Source organism: Heloderma suspectum, chromosome 8 (assembly GCF_057233095.1).
Source record: "Heloderma suspectum isolate Gila_16-S chromosome 8, 16-S_ref, whole genome shotgun sequence".
In the NCBI taxonomy this organism is placed as follows: Eukaryota; Metazoa; Chordata; class Lepidosauria; order Squamata; family Helodermatidae; genus Heloderma; species Heloderma suspectum.
In genome coordinates, this window is record NC_139465.1 from 47510336 (window position 1) to 47528702 (window position 18367).

General features: G+C 52.3%; 1 protein-coding gene across 1 annotated transcript in view; it reads left to right on the plus strand.

Moving 5' to 3' along the window:
- Positions 1–18367, plus strand: part of MTSS2 (MTSS I-BAR domain containing 2) — a 116478-nt gene that overhangs the window by 96946 nt on the left and 1165 nt on the right. Inside the window, exons 9-15 of the mRNA XM_084812335.1 lie at positions 1257–1354; positions 2135–2261; positions 4666–4740; positions 5138–5203; positions 8874–9050; positions 11240–11405; positions 14879–18355. Coding sequence (XP_084668461.1) covers positions 1257–1354; positions 2135–2261; positions 4666–4740; positions 5138–5203; positions 8874–9050; positions 11240–11405; positions 14879–15654 — 1485 coding nt within the window. The 3' untranslated portion in view covers positions 15655–18355. The remainder of the gene's footprint in view (positions 1–1256; positions 1355–2134; positions 2262–4665; positions 4741–5137; positions 5204–8873; positions 9051–11239; positions 11406–14878; positions 18356–18367) is intronic.

Consider the following 18367-nt stretch of genomic DNA (forward strand, 5'->3'; position numbering starts at 1 on the left):
AATTAGTCCATCCACCATCCCACTTCCCTCAGTGAGCTTATGGTGTAGTCTGGGGTATGGCACAAGCAGAGGGCACTTGTAGGTGCCTGTAGAGCCGGGGTGCAGAATCTCAGGCCTGGGGAGCAAATGTGGCCCCCTGGGTCCAATCTGGCCTCCCAGGCTCCCGAAGTGACCATGCCCTCTTCCCCTGGCCCTACCCCCTTCCCCCCCCCCCCGACCACCTTTTAGTGGTTTCCTGGGTATTGCACAGGTTTCTCCCCATTCTGAAAGGTTGCAGTGCTTCTCCTAGGGCTTAGTTACTGGCACTGAGAGGTTTAAGCTAAATTATGCTGGTATTTCTGGCCCTGCCCACCTCTGGAATGTTCTCGGAACCCCAGAGAGCTTCTCCAAAATGGAATTCAGCCGTCAGGCTCAAAGAGGCCCAGCACTCCTGCTGCGGAGCTTCCAATGTGCCAGGCCAGTTGTCCTCCGGAAAACAATTCCAGGTAGGATCGTCAGTCAGCCCCCCAGCTTGAGCTCAGCACCCGTACAATGAATCCACTCAGGATGTTATTGTTGCACACACCCAGCTTGCCTGGATGCCATCTCTGATGCCCTGAAGACAAGAGAAAATCCCAAGGGGAAGAATGGAAAGGGGCCCTCCCTGCGTTGTTGCTTATAACTTCCACAGCACCTCCTGTGCTCAAAATGCTTTTATAGGTGGCACCTCACCTACCTGCCTGCCCACAGCAATGGATACAGTAACATGATCCAAACCAGTGATGGCCTTGCCCACTCTGGTGCACTCCAGATGTGTTGGACTACAACTCCCATGACTCCCTATGGCCAGTGATGGCAGTTGTGGTCCAACAGAACTGGAGGGCACCAGGTTGGGGAAGGCTGGCTTAGGGGCATTATGCACATGCCTGCTAAGGCTCGGGTGCCTCCTGTGTTGTTCATTTAAGGAAAGCAGCTTTGGAAGGGGTGCTTGAGGGCCAGAGGGGCCAACGGCCTGACGCCGCACAGGGCAGCGCCATGCCTTCTTTGGGCAGCAGGAGCGCCTTCGAAAGCTGCCTGTGCGGTGCCGGGGAATGGGAGAGTGGACAACGGCGCAGCAGGCAGAGCGTCGAGTTGTGGATGATGAGCCTCCTGTTCCCGAAAAAGCTGTCGTCTCCAGACTCTCCTCTGATTGAAAGGATGAATGCGATAAGACTGGAGGAGTGCTTGAACCCTGAAAAGTATCACAAGAACTATCTGTTGTGCCGAATCTTTTGCAGGTGATCAAAGATTTGAAGGGCTCCGATTACAGCTGGTCTTACCAGACCCCACCATCCTCTCCCAGCAGCTCTGGATCCCGCAAATCCAGCATGTGCAGGTATGTTTGGGGTAACTGATGGGAACTCCTAGCTCAAGAACAGTGACTGCAGAAGGGGAGTTGTGGAGAGCAAGTGGGGCTAAGATCCTGGAGTTCCTAGTTGCATGCACGCAGCTTCTGTGGCGGGGGTGCAGATGGGGAATCTGCCCCAAACCCATGATCTGGGCACGTTGGAGTGCTCTTCCCATTGCAGTGCTGTCCCTGTGAGGAGCACAGAACGTCTCTTGGCTGAGTTGCCATGTGATGCAAGCATCAGACAGCAAGATGCTTCTGTGATTGAGACACTCATTGCTGTGGGACATGAGCTGGGAGAAATGAGCTGACGGGGCGAGGCAGCGGGATAAATATTAAATGCTTTAAAAGCACCATTATATTGGAATGGATGCAGATTTATAACTGGGCTAGAAAAATGGTGGCCAGAGGAGGGGCAGGCTGAGCGGAGCCCCAAAGGTGGCCCGTCGTGACACTGGCAGATGTCAGCCGCCCTCTCCACACATCCCTTTCCTGCCTGCGATGCCACTGAACACCGCGTGTCTGTGTGCTTGTGTGTGGTGGACCTGTTTGTATAAACTGTATTTTCCTTCCTTTGCACCTGCTGCGATTCTTGCCCCCCTGCCCATGCCCTGATAATGCGCTTTGTTTCTCCTGCATGTTCCATTCCCCCACTCCTCGCCCCCTCATCTTGCTACCCTTTAGCAATGCTGATAGTTCCCAGGGTGGCCAGTCGTGGCTCACTGCTTCTCAAATGTACTCACCGAGTTCCATCTCTTGCTACCGCAGCCTGGCACAGCCAGTGAATGCCAACACCCGCCTGTCCAGTGTCTCCTCGCACGACTCTGGCTTCATCTCCCAGGATGCCATGTTCTCCAAGCCACCTTCACCAATGCCCTCGGACATCACCAGTCAGGTAAGAGCATTCCTTAAATGACCAGCCATGGCTTTCTTGGTGTGCTGTTTTTAAACATTTTAATACGGTGTACCTCTTACGTTCACTGCTCTGGAATCTATTTTAGATGGAGAGTGGTATACAAATGTTGTAAATAAATGAAATAAATAAAATAAAACGAAAAGAGAAGTCCGGGGCAAATGAAACCATCGATCTGCTGCTAGACTCCCAATCTAGCCATGCATGTGCAGCATCCTAAGGCAAGTCAGGAGCCGAGACTGGGGTGCTGATGGCCACAGGAAGCCAGAGAACAGACCCCCCATGAGTGAGCCCCCCCCCACATTTAATTGGTGGACACTGAGCCAGTGACGCTGAAATGCTGCCAAAGCCCCACTTGCTCTTTTTGGCTCTCTGCCCAGCAACTTCATGCCAACTGAGGAGTCCGTATTTGGGGTGAGAGAATTTGCGCCCACAGAGAAGCTGCTTTCATCATCATCACAGTGGTGCCCCACAAGGAACCCGTCCGAGGGAGCTTGGAGCAGAGGCAACTTGGGAGAAGGAGGCACCTCGTTACGCCAGCCCTTCCTTTCTGGAAACAGGGCTAGTTTCTGTCTAGGTCAGGGCTGGGCCACATGCAGCCTGTGGGTGGCAGGTGGGTCCCCCTGCCATTTTAGGAGGCCCCTGCTGGGTCCCCACCGTGACCGCCATGGCTGCTGCGGCCCCTGGAACCCCAGCACTTCTGCTGGGAAACAAGGCTTGCAGCCCCCGCAGCCCGCCCACCGTGGTGCCTGGAGCAACTTGTTTCCCAGCAGATGCTCTGGCGGAGAGGGGGTGCAGCCCCTCGAGGGTGCTGGGCCATCCAGTGTGCCCCCCAACCCTCCACCTGGTCTAGCTGCACCATGAGGTGTGGGGAAAAGAAAGTGGCGCGGCTGTCAGTGCCGGGGGGCGGGGGGCTGCTGTGCAGGAGCCGAATGTCTCGTGCACCCTTGAGGCAGATCAGCTGCTCTGGGGGAGATGTGGCAGCAAAGTCCTGCCCTGGGGGGCCCTGTGGGCATCGATCTGAGTGAGCAAGGAAGGGCTGCTTCATTTCTTGACCATCCAGTGAGTGCTAGACTCCAGGAGCTTACAGCATCAGTTTTCCTGGAGCAGCATACAAATCCTGTATATGTGTGAGGGCCCAAAAACTGGGTGATGCATGGCCATGAGGGGCTGTCATGGATCCCAAGCAGGCCCTCCTTGTTGGTGTGGTTGAGAAAAAGCTTTGGCTATTGGGCGGCATAGGAACGAAGTAAATAAATAGATAAGCCGCTCTCATGTGGCGGCAAGAAGAGCCGAGCCGAGCAGTCCCTTTTTGCTCTCCGTTGGTAAGGCCACGAAAAGGGCAGTTTCAGTCTCTCTCAGGGTGGCTGGAAGAAGGGTGACACATAATTGGCAATTCTCCCATGCCAGCCCCACTGAAAGGCGGGGCGGGCAGCTGAGCCTCACCTATTCCCATCAGAGAATTGCATTTTTCTGACATATCCTCAAGCAGAGCTTCCCAACATTTTGGAGCTTGTGGACAAGTTTGGATTTTGAGGCACCATCAGATTGGCTGCCATGGTGGGGTGAGTCACAGGAGGATGGAATTTGCCAGTGAGGGAATTTACCACTGCAACAAAGTTCCAATTTCACAAAAAGATGAACTTCCCTTTTCTCTCTCTTTTCTTTCTTCCTCTTGCGTGGCTGGCTGCACTGCAGAGCAGCGTTTTCTTTATTTCCGAAGAATGTGTCTGGGCTCACGTGGGGCCCGGGGGCATTGTGGGAAAAGGAAGATGGTGGTGGCTGGAGGCCAAAGCATTTAGGAAGTAAACTTCTGTGAGCTGAGGCTGGCTTTAAGAACAGTTGCAAGCTGAATGATTGGCCAGTGGGCAGAGAGAGCCGGTGGGCGGGTGTTAAGTCTGTGCATGCGACAAAGGCGCACCAAGTTTGTGCAGAAACGCAACTGCGATGTTCCTCTGCTGTCATGCCTGTGTGACAGTTTTCAGTCAAGCCTTCCAGCTCCCTGCAGCTCACACTTCCTCTCATCCCTAGACATCGTGTGAGGCTCGTCCCCCCTCCCTCTGCCATCCTCCCCCCTTCCCATAATCCCCCTGTCCAGAAGTTCTCCCGAGGGGACTGCAAGTGTCTGCACATGATCTGGGTGCCCCAGGGCTTTCAGCGCGTGCTTGCGGCTCCCCCGGTGCAGGGCTTGCGCTGCCCACCATCGTCGACCCCCCAGCGCTGGCGTGTTGAGACAGGCTGCCCTGCGCTGGAGCTGGGCTGCTCTCTCCTCCCTCCCCCTCTCTCTGCCTGCTGCTTCCCCCCACCAGCTGGTAACCCAGTTTCTTCTCTTCCTTCTCTGCATATGTCTGTTTGGCTCCTGCTGATCGGACTTTGGGCATGGCAGAAGTCCTCCAGCTCCGCATCGTCTGAGGCGTCCGAAACCTGCCAGTCTGTTAGCGAATGCAGCTCCCCAACCTCGGTTAGTTCTAGCTCTGCCACAGGGGCCTGGGCAGGTGGCCAAAAGGTGAAGCTTGGATCAGCAACACCCTCCCCCCCACACACAGCCAGGATGCTGCCCCCCCACCCCCCCGAATGCCTGGCGCACGTCATGAATCTCCTGGGAAATGGACCTTGTGTGACATTCCTCCTCCATCTCCATTTCTGCTCCTGCTCCCTTGTTGGCTCCTTGTTGGCTGGCTTTCTGCTTTTCCTTTTCTCTTTGGTACTGGCTTCATGATCTGGTGTGATTCTGGCTTCCTCTGCAGCTCTGCTCAGCAGGTTTCCAGGATCTGCCCCCACTGAGCAGGGTGACTGGGCGCGCAGCGATCCCTGTGGGCTCTGGGTTCTCTTCACCATGGCTTCTTACTGTGTTTCAGTGGAAACCTCTGAATGTAGCTCATGTGTCCAGGACTGAAGGAAGCTCCAGAAGAAGCCTTAGCCTGGTGTGTATATTATGATGTGTCCGTTCCCAGACCCTGGCCGCAGGTCATCTCCTCTGGGGCCATAGCAGGATTGGCTTTGGAACAATGTGTCTACGAATCGCCCTCTGTCAGCCTAGGGATTCCCTACAAAAGGGAGAGTACAATGGTTCCATGCAGACTAGGGGTGCACAGCCACGCACCATGTGTTGCTGGGGTGGTAGGGCTGCACATATGCAGCCCCCAGCTCACATACAACCCATGCACATACTACTCTCACTCTCACACACCACTCACTCTCTAGCACCCCCTCCCTCCCACTCACTCACACATACCACACGCACTCACATACACACACCACTCATCCTCTCTCACACACTTTCACACCACACACACACACTACTCTCACTCACTGCTCTCTCTCACACACACACGCCACTCACTCTCACACCACTCAGTCCTCTCTCTCTCTCTGTCTCACACACACACGCACCCCCCCCCCCCCCAAGGGATGGCGCAGGCGCCCATTTTGGTCTGCAAATCTGTTGGACTGCCCGCACCCCCCCGAGCTGTGCCCCCCCGAGCCCTTCCCCCCACACTTGCTGGTCCCTGGACTGCCCTCCCGCGTTCGGTAAGCAGCCCGCAACTTACCCAGGCCTGTCCACCTCTGTTCCTAATGCCATGTTTTTAAAAAACATGGGGATCGGCAGCCCGTGCCCATAGACTTAGACACAAAATAGCACTGTGAATCTGGAGTATATGGGTGATTCACAGCACTTTTTTTGTATAAGTCTGTGTAGGCACTGTGAATGACTCCACCCAGGAGTCCTGGTTCCTAGCCCTTCTCCCTCCTCTCCATTCTGTTGCTAAAAGATCCTGACATCCCATGCTCTGTGACCTGGAACTTTTCCAGGAAAAATGAAACCAGGAAAAATGCTCTAGGAGCAGGTTCTGTGGTTCCCTCCATAGAAACTCTGTTCCTAGAGTGTCCTAGGAAGCAGGCAAGAGCCTTTGAGCATTGCTGCTTAGGATGCTCTGGGAAGCGCTGGGATCAAGGCTTCTATGGCAGGAACTATAGAACCTGTTCCTAGAGCATTTTCCTTTTGGGGGAGCTGGCAGGGCTTAGGGCCACACTTTTTGCACCCCTCATGTAGACAAAGGAGCATTTGAGGAGGACATTCAGGAGCAAGAGCCTCAGCTGTATACCATCCACATGCTCTTTGTTTGTTTGTACCCAGGGAATGGCTATAGCTCAGTGGGAGAGCACATGATCTGCTTGCCAAAGATCCCAAGGTTGTTTCCCAGCACCTCCAGGAAGGACGCCTGTCCCAAACACTGCAGAGCCATGGCCAGGCAGTGCAGGCCAGCCTTGCCCCACCCGGTGGCCTCCAGAGGCATTGGTCTGCAGCTCCCACCATCCTCAGCCAGCAGGGCCATGGGCTGGGGAAGGTTGGTATAGACAGTCCTGAACTTGATAGACCAGCGCTTAGAAGGCAGCATCTTCCAGTCTTCGCAGAAGAGTCCTACCTCCCGCCCCCCAATTTAGTCATGGGAGGATTGCCCCGTGATTGCGTTGGCTTCAGTTTCAAAACACATCTCTCTTCTGCGGTAGCTTCATCAGCATCACAATTCACCCATGCTGAGCTGCAGAATCTTTGACCCTGATTTGGAAGAGGAGGGCTGTCGTGCAAGGGGAAGGCCCCCTTGGGCTGGCTTTTAAGCAACTTCCAGCCCCTGCATCAGTCACGTGAGAAATGGATCCCTGGGCAGAAGCCCACTGACCTGTGGTGGGGATGGTTCTTTCTCTCCTGATGAGAACAAATGGGGGTTAAAGTGTAGCGAGGGATTGTTTTGCTGAAATTAGCTTGTTCAGCAAATATGGCTCTAGAATAGGGAACGTGTGTACAAGCAAAACTTGAGTTTGTCGAAGTTCTCCAAATTCGAAGCTCGTGTCCATATCAGATTGCAATCTTTGTTTTGTACTTTTCACCTGAACATTTGTGTATATGTATGCGTATATGTGCTCACCTTTGAAATGTACATGTTCTTCTCCCTTTGATTAAAGCATGTTTGTGAGCATTTTTCCAAACACATTTTGTCATGCACCTTTTTCAAATGCATGCATGTTGTTGGACACATTGTTTTGTCCACAAATCACACTGCAAGCTCAGAAATGGACAGACTTCACCTGCAGATAGCATTGGAGTCCATGTTCAGTACGGAAAGTGCAAGCTGTGTAAATGCTGATCAGAAACAAACAAATGAATTCCTCATACATCCCTACTCTAGAGCCTGCCATAATTTGAAAAGCCACCTAGCCTGTGGAAGAGGGTGGTCGGTCTTGAGCATGAGGCGCCCCCAGCTGGCCCCGCGCTCTCCCTCTAGCTTGCTGGGCTGAGCAGCGGACGGCCTGTGGCCATCCCAAGCACTTGGACCTTCACGGGCTCTTCTCACAGCCTCCCCCTGCTGCTTGCTGTTCCAGAGACTCTGAAGGGCAGGTGCACTCAGCTGGTCTTGGGGAAAGAAAATGCCAGTCAAGGAGTCCTCCATTACAGCTCCCAGGATTCCTGCCCATTGGCCATGCTGGCTGGGGCTGATGGGGGTTGAAGTCCAAAACATTTGGAGGGTACCAGGTTGGAGAAGGCTGGTCGAGGTTGTGGATGGCAGATCTTTTGGTGGTGGTGAGGCAGCCCTGGAAACCATGTCCATGCAGGGGCCACCATGACAATGCAATTCATGGACTGCAGCATCTGAGGCTGAATGAGGTGGGCGCAGCAAAATCCTGAGGATCTCTACTTCCTCTATGAAAAAAGGTCAACATTTCTTGCTCTCAAGGTTGAAGAGGAAACCCTGGAATTTGCAGATACATTATGCTTGGGGTTTAGAAACCTGCCTCAGAATTGGCAGAATGTGTTGTCTGTCCACTCCCTCCCCTCATCTCCAGTCCCTGTCCTGCATTCTCTCACTATGCACAGCATCCCTCCCTCTGATCACTAGAAGCCACACTCAGAGTCCTGTGGGGGTCTAAGGGTAGAGAGGTAGCTAACTGGAAGGCCCTGCTTCACATCCAAGCAACCTGAATTGCTTAGTTGTCTGGACTGTGCAACACTGAATGAGCTCCCAATATTTTGCATCTAGCACCGTTCTTAAGCATTACCATGTATTTTATCTGCTTTGTGCACATCAGCAAAGTTGTTTGATCAGATACCAATGCAAGAAAATTGGGATTCCAGCAGGAGGATCAGCCCAGCTACACTCCACTATGGCTTCTCCAAAATGTTGTTGGAGGTCTGTCCTAGCGAAATCGTCAGTTACTTCAAACATTTGGAGGAGCAACCTGTACTCTTAAAAAGGAGCAAGAAAGCCAGTACCACCCCTTGGTAGCCCTTGGTCTGCCACATTCCTCTGTCCTGTGTCTCTGTTGAAAGCTTTTTAGGCAGAGCGGGGATTACTCAGCTGCCAGCCCAACAAAGCAAAATGGCTCCAGGGCCATTTTGTGACTGCCGCAACCTTTTGCTCCTTGCTCTGTGATGGCCCTTCCACCAGTCCACTTTCCCCACCCCCACCTCATCTTTTTCCTCCCAGTTACTTCTACCGTCACTACTGTGATCCATATTCATGGATCTTTGTGGTGCTGGCTCTGGTGCTGAGGCTCAGCTATGCTGTTCTACCCAGTGCCTCTTGGGTTTTGCAGGATTGGTCTAAGGCCAGCCTCTGTGAGCAGCTGTTGGCAAACACACTGCAACGAAGAAAAGACCGTGTCGAGCACCTCCGTGAGGCAGAGCTGGGCTCCACCACGTTGGTGTATCCAGGCATTAGTCTGGAGGAAGGATCCAGGCCTCGTATGTCTCCAGCCTCCATCGCTGCCAAGGTACAGCCACGTTCAGGGTGAAGATGGAGGTGCAGGGGGCGGGGGGTGTCTGAAGGCCAGCCACGCCTTTTGCGGGCTCCACCACAACTCGTGGGTTCAAGGCACAACGGGCTCTGCAGCATCCGTCTTGTCTGGTGGGTGTTAGCTGCAAAGTCAGTTGAGCACTGAATCTCTTCAGAACAGTCTGTTCCTCCTGATTCCCAACAGATCCTGAGGCTGCAGAAGCTGACGCAAAGTGAGGACAGCGCGGTTCATCTGAACGTAGCCATTTGAGCCTCTCCAGTGTTGTGCAAATTTGTGCTGTCATTTGCTCCTCTGTCAATTACACTTCTAGGTTCAGGCCAGGGTGATGCAGGAATAGACTGATCTGAATTTGTAGAATTATTTGATTTGAAGGGAATAAAATGCACCCAACTCCAAAGTGCTAGTGACAGAAGAAGAAGATAGAAAACAGCCTTCCCCAATCTGGTGCCTGCCAGATGTGTTGAACTACTGCTCCTAGAATAGCTGGCTGAGGGATTCTGGACATTGTGGGCTAACACATGTGGAGGGCACCAAGTTGGGCTTTTAGAAAATCTGTAAGTGACAGAGCGCTTACCCTGATCCCAAATGCATTCCCTGGAAGATCTTGGCAACGTTAGACTGGTGGCAAATGTTCCTTTCCTGGGCAAGATCCTTGAGCAGATGGTTTCCAGCCAGCTCCAGATGCTCTTGAATGAGACCAGTTACCTGGACCCATCTCAGTTGTGGTTCAGGCCAGGTTTGGGGACAGAAACAGCCTTGGCTGAACTGTATGATCACCTTTGTGAAGAGAGAGACATGGGGAGTGTGACCCTGTTGATTCTCGTTGATCTCTGTGGTTTTCGATACCATCGACCGTGCCATCCTTCTGGGGCGACTGTCTGAGTCGGGAGTGGGAGGCACTGCATTGCAGTGGTTTCGCTCCTACTTGGATGGCTGGCTCCAGAAGGTGGGCTTGGCTCAGCCCCATGGATTCTCCAGCATGGGATTCCACTGGGGTTGGTTTGATCCCCAGGAGCAGGTTCACAGCTTGGGCGTTCTTCTGGAGTTATCACTGTCCCGGGAGGCTCAGGTGACCTCAGTGGCATGGGGTGCCACCTACCAGCTTCTGCTGGTGGCCCAGCTACACCCCTATCTGGACAGGGATAACCTAGCTTCAGTAGTTTATGCTCTAGTAACCTCCAAGTTAGATTAGATTACTGCAGTACACTCTATGTGGGGCTGCCCTTGAAGATAGTTCGGAAACTGCAGTTTGTGCAAAATGTGGCAGCCAGATTGATGTCAGGGACCAGAAGGTCTGAACATGTAATGCTGATTCTCGCCCCGCTTGTGCTGGATGCCTGTACATTTCCTGGCCCAATTCAAGGGGCTGCTTTTGACCCATAAAGCCTTACATGGCTCAGGATTGCAATGCCTGATGGAATGCTTCTCCCAATATTTGGCTTTTTAGTTGTTTTAAATTGTTTTAACTTTTTGTATGTTTTAACCCATGTTGTAAGACACATTGAGTCTTTTTAGAGCAAGTCATCAAATACATTTAATACATTAATAATAATATATATAAGATAATTATATATAAGATAATAAAAACAATAATAATAATTATATAATAATAATCAGTGGCCTTCAACTCTCACCATTGGCTATGCTGGCTAGGGCTGATGGGAGCTGTAGGCAAAAACAACTGGAGGGCCGGAAGTTGCACACCCTGCCTTAATTGGTCACTTTTGTTAATATGCAATGCTAAAACTGGCAAAGAGAAAAATGTCCTAAATCCATCACTGGGTGGCAGCTGCTTATCACGTAGCCGCCACTTGCACTGCTTGGGCTCCTGAACCCGCATTTCCTTGCAAGGCTAATACAGCCATGGGGCCTCTTTTAATAGGAATTGGTGGGTGTGGGAGGGAGGGATTAGATACATACTGATTTTGCCCTACAAGTTCACCATCATGGCCAACATGGTTTGGGGGTTGAGAGAACTTCTCATTCTGCCCCACCCCATGTCTGCCCGTTTGCTTGCTTATCCTGTTCCCTGGATGCCTGCCTCCTGGGCACAGGATCCCTGTGGCCCCGCACAGCGCTCTTTGGAGGCTGGTGGCTAGCTGTGTAGGCTGCAGCAGCTCCAGATTACTGTGTCACAGGCTCCTGTTCGGCTTCTCTCTCACCAGCACGGGGAGGAGGTGTCCCCAGCTGCCAGTGACCTGGCGATGGTGCTGACCCGTGGCCTGAGCATGGAGCACCAGAAGAGCAGCCGGGACTCGCTGCAGTGCTCCAGCGGCTACAGCACTCAGGCCACCACTCCCTCCTGTTCGGAGGACACCATCCCCTCGCAAGGTATTGACGCCATTGGCAGGGGCAGGGGACGGGGCCTCCAGTGGCCAGCTGAGATGGGGGGCATTAATGGCAGGAGACGGGGCTGCGGAGGGAATGCACAACCACACACCAAGCACATGGGAGGTCAGGGCCGGGGTCTGCAGGAAAGTTGCAGAACGGCAGAGGAGGAAGGGAAGCAACCTGGTAGCATTTTTGCTGGCTTGGAAATGGTCAGCCCTTCTGCTGGCAACTCATGACCATAAAATGAAGTTCTGGTGACATTACCTTGCAGGATTATTGTGAGGGCCAGTAAGTGACATATTGTACAGTGCTTGCCTTGTCCCAGGGACTGCAGACACCAGAAGCATGCGCGCTTGCATTGGGAGAGCACCCAGCCAGCTGACCTGCAGTAGATTTCCAGTAAACACAAGAAGGTTGGCATGATCCTCCAGGAATTTGCACTGCCCACCAATCCACGCTCTTGCCCCAGTCCAGAAAGCAACAGTCTGCTGAAGGGTGCATTGCTGCTCTGAAAAAAGACAGTGGCTCTTTCTTGCTTCCATTCCTTTTTCTCTGTTTTATTATTGACCATTATTATTCTCAATGGTAGAAAGTGCCGCAAGGCAACTATGGGGTTAAAAAAACCTTTTGCTTTAAACATGTACTGAGCCTCTTCTAGTGCAGCCTTCCCAACTTGGTGCCCTGCAGATGTGTTGGACGACATCTCCCAGAATTCCCCAGCCAGCATAGTGGGCTAGGAATGATGGGGGCTGTAGTCTGACACATCTGGAGGGCACCAGGTTGGGGAATGCTGTTCTAGTACATGAAGGGGTTAAAACTAACCCATATAGAATCATAGAATAGTAGGGTTGGAAGGGGCCCTCAAGGCCATCGAGTCCAACCCCCTGCTCAATGCAGGAATCCAAGGCAGAGCATCCCTGACAGACGGCTGTCCAGCCTCGTCTTGAACGCCTCCAGTGTGGGAGAGCCCACCGCCTCCCTAGGTCCCTGGTTCCATTGTCGTATTGCTCTAACAGTCAGGAAGTTTTTCCTGACGTTCAGCCGGAATCTGGCTTCCTGTCACTTGAGCCCATTATTCTGTGTCCTGCACTGGCCTTCCTCTCTGTGACCTTATATTCATATTCATATTCAGCTCTCATATTCAGCTCTCCAGTCTGGGCTGAAAATCCTGTTCCTACAGAGGAGGAGCATGTGGCCATCCCCCCTCCCCCATGTTCATCGTGTAGTATGTACTGCTCCCCACATGTGGACGACTGCTTTGTGCAAGCTCTTCCCCTACTCTTTTGAGAGGGAGGAATGGTGGGTTTTAGGCCTCTGTGCATGTCATAGAATCATCGAATAGTAGGGTTGGAAGCGGCCTACAAGGCCATCGAGTCCAACCCCCTGCTCAATGCAGGAATCCAAGGCAGAGCATCCCTGACAGATGGCTGTCCAGCCTCGTCTTGAAGGCCTCCAGTGTGGGAGAGCCCACCGCCTCCCTAGGTCATGGGTGCCATTTTCGTAGTGCTCTAACAGTCAGGAGGTTTTTCCTGATGTTCAGCCGGAATCTGGCTTCCTGTCACTTGAGCCCATTATTCTGCGTCCTGCACTGGCCTTCCTCTCTGTGACAACCTTTCAAGGACTTGAAGAGCGCAATCCTATCTCCCCTCAGTCTTCTCAAGGCTAAACATGCCCAATTCTTTCAGTTTCTCTTCATAGGGCTTTGTTCCCAGTCCCCTGATCATCTTGGTTGCCCTCCTCTGAACCCTCTCCAGTTCGTCTGCATCCTTCTTAAAGTGTGGTGCCCCAGAACTGGACACAGTACTCCAGATGAGGCCTAACCAGTGCTGAGTAGAGGGGAACTAGTAGTTCCCAGGATTTGGAAGCTATGCTTCTATTAATGCAGCCCAAAATGGAATTTGCCTTTTTTGCAGCCACATCACATTGTTGGCTCATATTCAGCTTGTGATCGACAACAATTCCAAGATCCTTCTCGCTTGTAGTGTTGTGGAACCTCGTATCCCCCATCTTGTAACTGTGCATGTGGTTTCTTTTTCCTCGGTGCAGAACTTGGCAATTATCCCTATTAAATGTCGTTCTGTTGTTTTCTGCCCAGCACTCCAGTCTATCAAGATCACTTTGAATTTTGTTTCTGTCCTCCAAAGTATTAGCTATCCCGCCCAATTTTGTGTCATCTGCAAATTTGATCAGCATTCCCTGTACCACCTCCTCCAAGTCATTTATAAAAATGTTGAAGAGCACTGAGCCTGGGACTGAGCCCTGCAGTACCCCACTTGTTACCTCTCCCCAGTTGGAGAAGGTCCCATTGATAAGCACTCTTTGAGTCCGATTCTGTAGCCAACTGTGGATCCACCGGATCGTTGTTTCATCTAGCCCACTTTGAGCTAGTTTGCTCATCAGGATATCCTGGGGCACTTTGTCGAAAGCTTTGCTGAAGTTGAGGTATATGATGTCTACATCATTCCCACGGTCCACAAGGGAGGTTACTTGATCAAAAAATGAGATCAGATTTGTCTGGCAGGACTTGTTCTTGACAAATCCATGTTGGCTTCGAGTAATCCTGGCGTTGTTTTCAAGGTGCTTCCAGATGGATTGCTTTATCATCTGCTCCAGAATTTTCCCAGGGATTGATGTCAGACTGACTGGTCTGTAGTTCCCAGGTTCCTCCTTTTTACCCTTTTTGAAGACAGGGACAACATTAGCCCTCCTCCAGTCATCTGGCACTTCACCCGTCCTCCAGGATTTCTCAAAGAGAATAGACAGCGGTTCTGAGAGTTCTTCTGCCAGTTCCTTTATTACTCTAGGACGCAGTTTCTCTGGCCCTGGAGATTTGAACTCATTCAAAGTAATGAGGTGTTCCTTGACCATATGCCTATCGATCTCAGGCTGCAATCCTGCCCCTTCAGCGGTACTTCGCCTTTGCCAGGGGGGTCATAGACCCCCTTTTGGGAGAAGACTGAGCCAAAGTAGGAATTGAACACCTCTGCCTTTTCTTTGTCATCTGTTTTTTTTTTTTTGCCATCCTTATTTAATAGCTGAACCACCATTTCTTTCCTCTTCCTTTTACTGTGCACGTAGCTGAAGAAAGCCTTTTTGTTGTTTTTAGCATCCCTCGCTAATCTCAGCTTGTTCTCAGCTTTAGCCTTCCTGACACCATCCCTGCAATTCTGTGCTACCTGCCTGTACTCTTTGTTAGTTGGCCTTCTTTCCGCTTCCTATATGTGTCCTTTTTTGTTTTCAGGTCATCTCTAAGCTTTTTGTGAAGCCACATTGGCTTCTTCTGTTGTCTTCCACCTTTTCTTCTTTTTGGAATTGTTTGTAATTGTGCCTTGAGAAATTGTGCCGTATCTGATTGCGTGGCTGTCATCAGTGTGGCGTGACATTGTCAGTGGCTGCTTGCTGGTTGCGCTGGCTGTGTGGCTCAGCCAACCCCAAGAATGCACATGCCGCTTGTCCACCTGTCGCCTCTGCAGCCTCAGACTACGACTGCTGCTCAGTGAACGGCGATGTGGAAGGGGAGAGCCAGAGCGAATTCGATAAGTCCTCCACCATCCCTCGCAATAGCAACATTGCACAAAACTACCGGCGCATGATCCAGACCAAGCGACCTGCTTCCACTGCTGGCTTGCCAACTGGCACCACCTTGCCAGCTGGTGCTACGCCTGGCGTGGCCACCATCCGCCGCACCCCTTCTACCAAACCTGCAGTTCGCCGAACCCTTTCCAACACTGGCCCTATTCCCATCAGACCACCCATTGTCCCCGTCAAGACCCCCACAGTGCCTGACTCCCCTGGCTACACGGGGCCTTCGCGGGTGGGCAGTGAGGAATGCGTGTTCTATGCCGATGATGCCTCGCCAGGCGCCCTGGACTTTGCCAGAGCCTCACCCAAGCGGCTCAGCCTGCCCAACACTGCCTGGGGCAGCAGCGTCATGGAGATCTCGGTGTATGCAGGGGCGGGGAAGCACCTCTCCACCGAAGAGGAGGAGCAGCAGCAGCTGGCCGCCAACCGGCACAGCCTGGTGGAGAAGATCGGCGAGCTGGTGGCCAGCGCCCACGCCCTGGCAGAGGGCCAGTTCCCCTTCCCCACCACAGGGCTGTCATCCCTGGGCCCTGGGGAAGAGACGCCCACACCCCCGCCAGCAGCCTCCAGCGACCCTCCAGCGGAAGACATGCTGGTTGCCATCCGGCGTGGGGTGCGCCTTCGCAGGACCATCACCAACGACAGGTCAGCACCGCGTTTTTTGTGATGAACTCTTCCCAGCTGCCTACTGGATGCCCACCCCTGGGGTCAGAGAGTAAGCCTGGAGTCAGAACAGAGCCAGGAAAAGTAGAAGAGAATTAGCGAACCTCAGAAGGCAAAGCCACTTTATGGAGATAGTGTCGGAGTCTAGATGTAAAAGAAGACTAAACACAACACCTTTGCTAACCAACTTGCGAGGGCGTGGCTTGGCACTGAACTGGATTGAGGGCCCATTTTATACATGGTTTTCTCCTGCCATTGCATCCAGTTTCCTTTCTCTTCTGCACCTGCCCTCTTCCTGCCCTGTAGAGACTCTTTGTAGCCACACCATCATGCTAGAGGCCATCCCTGCTGTGTGTTTGTGTCAGGGAGGAGCGAAAACCTGGACTGGATTTAGCGGCTACATTCTTAGTATCCACCACCACCACAACACACAGCAGAGAAATACGGGCCGCTTTCTCCTGCAGAACGCACACCCCTCCTCTGGACAGGAAATGCACTGCTAGTCTCGTGCTGAATCCCTCCCACCCCTCGGTCATTTTCTCTCCCATTCTTTTCTGTATTTGTAGCATCTCTTTGTATCAGCTGCTCTGAAGAAGTCATCAGAAGCAGCCGCACCAATGTGAACAATCCCAGAAAACCCAGTCCTGTTGCCGGCTGGATCCCTCGTGCAGTTAGGCAGTCAGTGGTGGAAGGAGCAGTGAACGGGGGACACACAGGGACATGGCTATCATGTGGGAGGTGTTGATGTTTCCTCCCAAGGGCACCATCCCCAAATATGGGCCTTCCAGCTTCCAGCTTGGTCATGGGCACAGGCCTTGGGACAGCGCCATGGGCGTATGATGGGTGGGTGATGTTTGACACAAGGACACTGCTCTTGCGCTACATCCATCGGTGACTGAGCACCAGAAGCGCAGGGAAGCCAAGTGGGCTGCTGTTGCCTTCCCCCAGGGCCATTCCCGTGCCTTCCCTTCCATGGAGCAATGGGCACGGTGGCCCGTGTGTTGCATGTGATGGGATTGGCTAGAGTGGAAAGATGGCACTCTGGAGGTGTGGCTTTGGAATATGCGTGGCTAAGGAGTCTTTAGATGTGGGGTGAGGGGCCGTGGGGGGAGGCAAGAGGCTCCTGTGTAAATGGAAGTGGGGAGCTGTGGCTATTGATGGGCTAATGGGTTTACAGAGTGCAAGGGGACCCGGTTGAGGCTGTCCATTCTTGTATTCTTCTAGATATCTTCAAAGCAGCAGGTTCTCAAACTGTGATGCGCACAAGCTCTTGCGTATTGGGTGTAATGGAAAGGGCCAGTGCTCGGTGAAACACCTGCGTGGCGTGCAGAAGGTGCCAGGTTCAGTCCCCAGCAGCATCTCCAGTTAGGGCTAGGGAAGACTCCTGCCTGAAACTCTGTGAGCCATTGCTGCCATTCACTGTCAGCAATACTGGGCTAGATGGACCAAGGGTCTACTGGAAGACCGCTTCCTATGTTCCTGTTCCCCATGTTAACATCTTATGGACAGGTATAAGATTAAGGCTAAGCCAAAGGGGTGCGTGGGGGGGAGAGTGTATTTTTGGCAGCAGCAAGAACTGCCCCCTTCTGTTGATATTTGGGGGGATACTTTGAAAGTGATCAAAAGTATTCACAGAATGAGGTAACCTGGGTAGCTGACCCATATGACAGATGCAGGAAGGGTTGTTCTCATGCTTGGCCTGGTGACAGATCTGATTGGCTGTGTAGTGCACTCAGCCCATTCACTCGGTTTCCCGGATGAGACAGGCTTGGCCATGTGATTATTGCATCCTTTCTTCACATTGTAAGATAAAAATCAGTGTTGAAGCAGCGGCAGAGAGGGAAAATAATGACATCAAAAAACAAACTGGAGTCTTTGGGAAATATCTGAACTCCCTTGAAAGTTCTGGTTTTAGTCTCCAATTCAGTACAGCCTGACTTAAGACCCCTCCCTGTCACTTGCCTGTTTTATCTTCTTGGATATGAAATGGGCTGGACTTTGGGATATAGTGTAACCAGTCAAACATTGACACAAATGGAAAGCCGCGGAGGAAACGTTTGCTGTCACTTGCTATTGCCAGTAAAGGGCTAAACCTGGACAGGATGTAGTCCAGCAAGGCTCTTGGCTGTGCCAAACAGCATGAGCTACGTGCCTGAATCAGCGAGATCACACGATCTCCGTGGTGCCTCTTCCTGGCTGTGCATACTCAGACGACTGGCCCCACCGCTCCCATTTTCCTCATGTGCTAGAACAGTAAATGCTGCCAGGCGCTTGGCTAAGCCCGTGTCCTGCCCAAATTTGGTTTGCACTTCCTGTCTTTAGGGCTAGCAGTCATGTGGCCCAAGCCAGGACTGTGCTTTTCATCGCAAGCAGCTTGCAGTGCACATCTTCACAAGCAGTTCAGTTTGATTTGATTTGGTAGCCCCTCACTTCTGAGAGATTTCTATGGGCTTTAAAAGGCCACTGGCAGACATTATGCTGGAGGTGGCATTTATGTTACACCTAAGGTGCAGCTGCTTAACTTCTTAGCGAGCATGGGAGGAGACTGCCGCTTCTTTGGTCTGCCGAGTGCCCCCCCCACCAGCCCCTCACTTCTCCCCAGAAAGTCCAGAAATTGGCCTTGAGTGGCAAATGGAAAGTGATGCTGGGAAAGAGAGTTCTGAAAAGCCAGAGAGATGGCTGAAGTTAGAGAAGGTGATGAGAAGGTGACCTGTCTA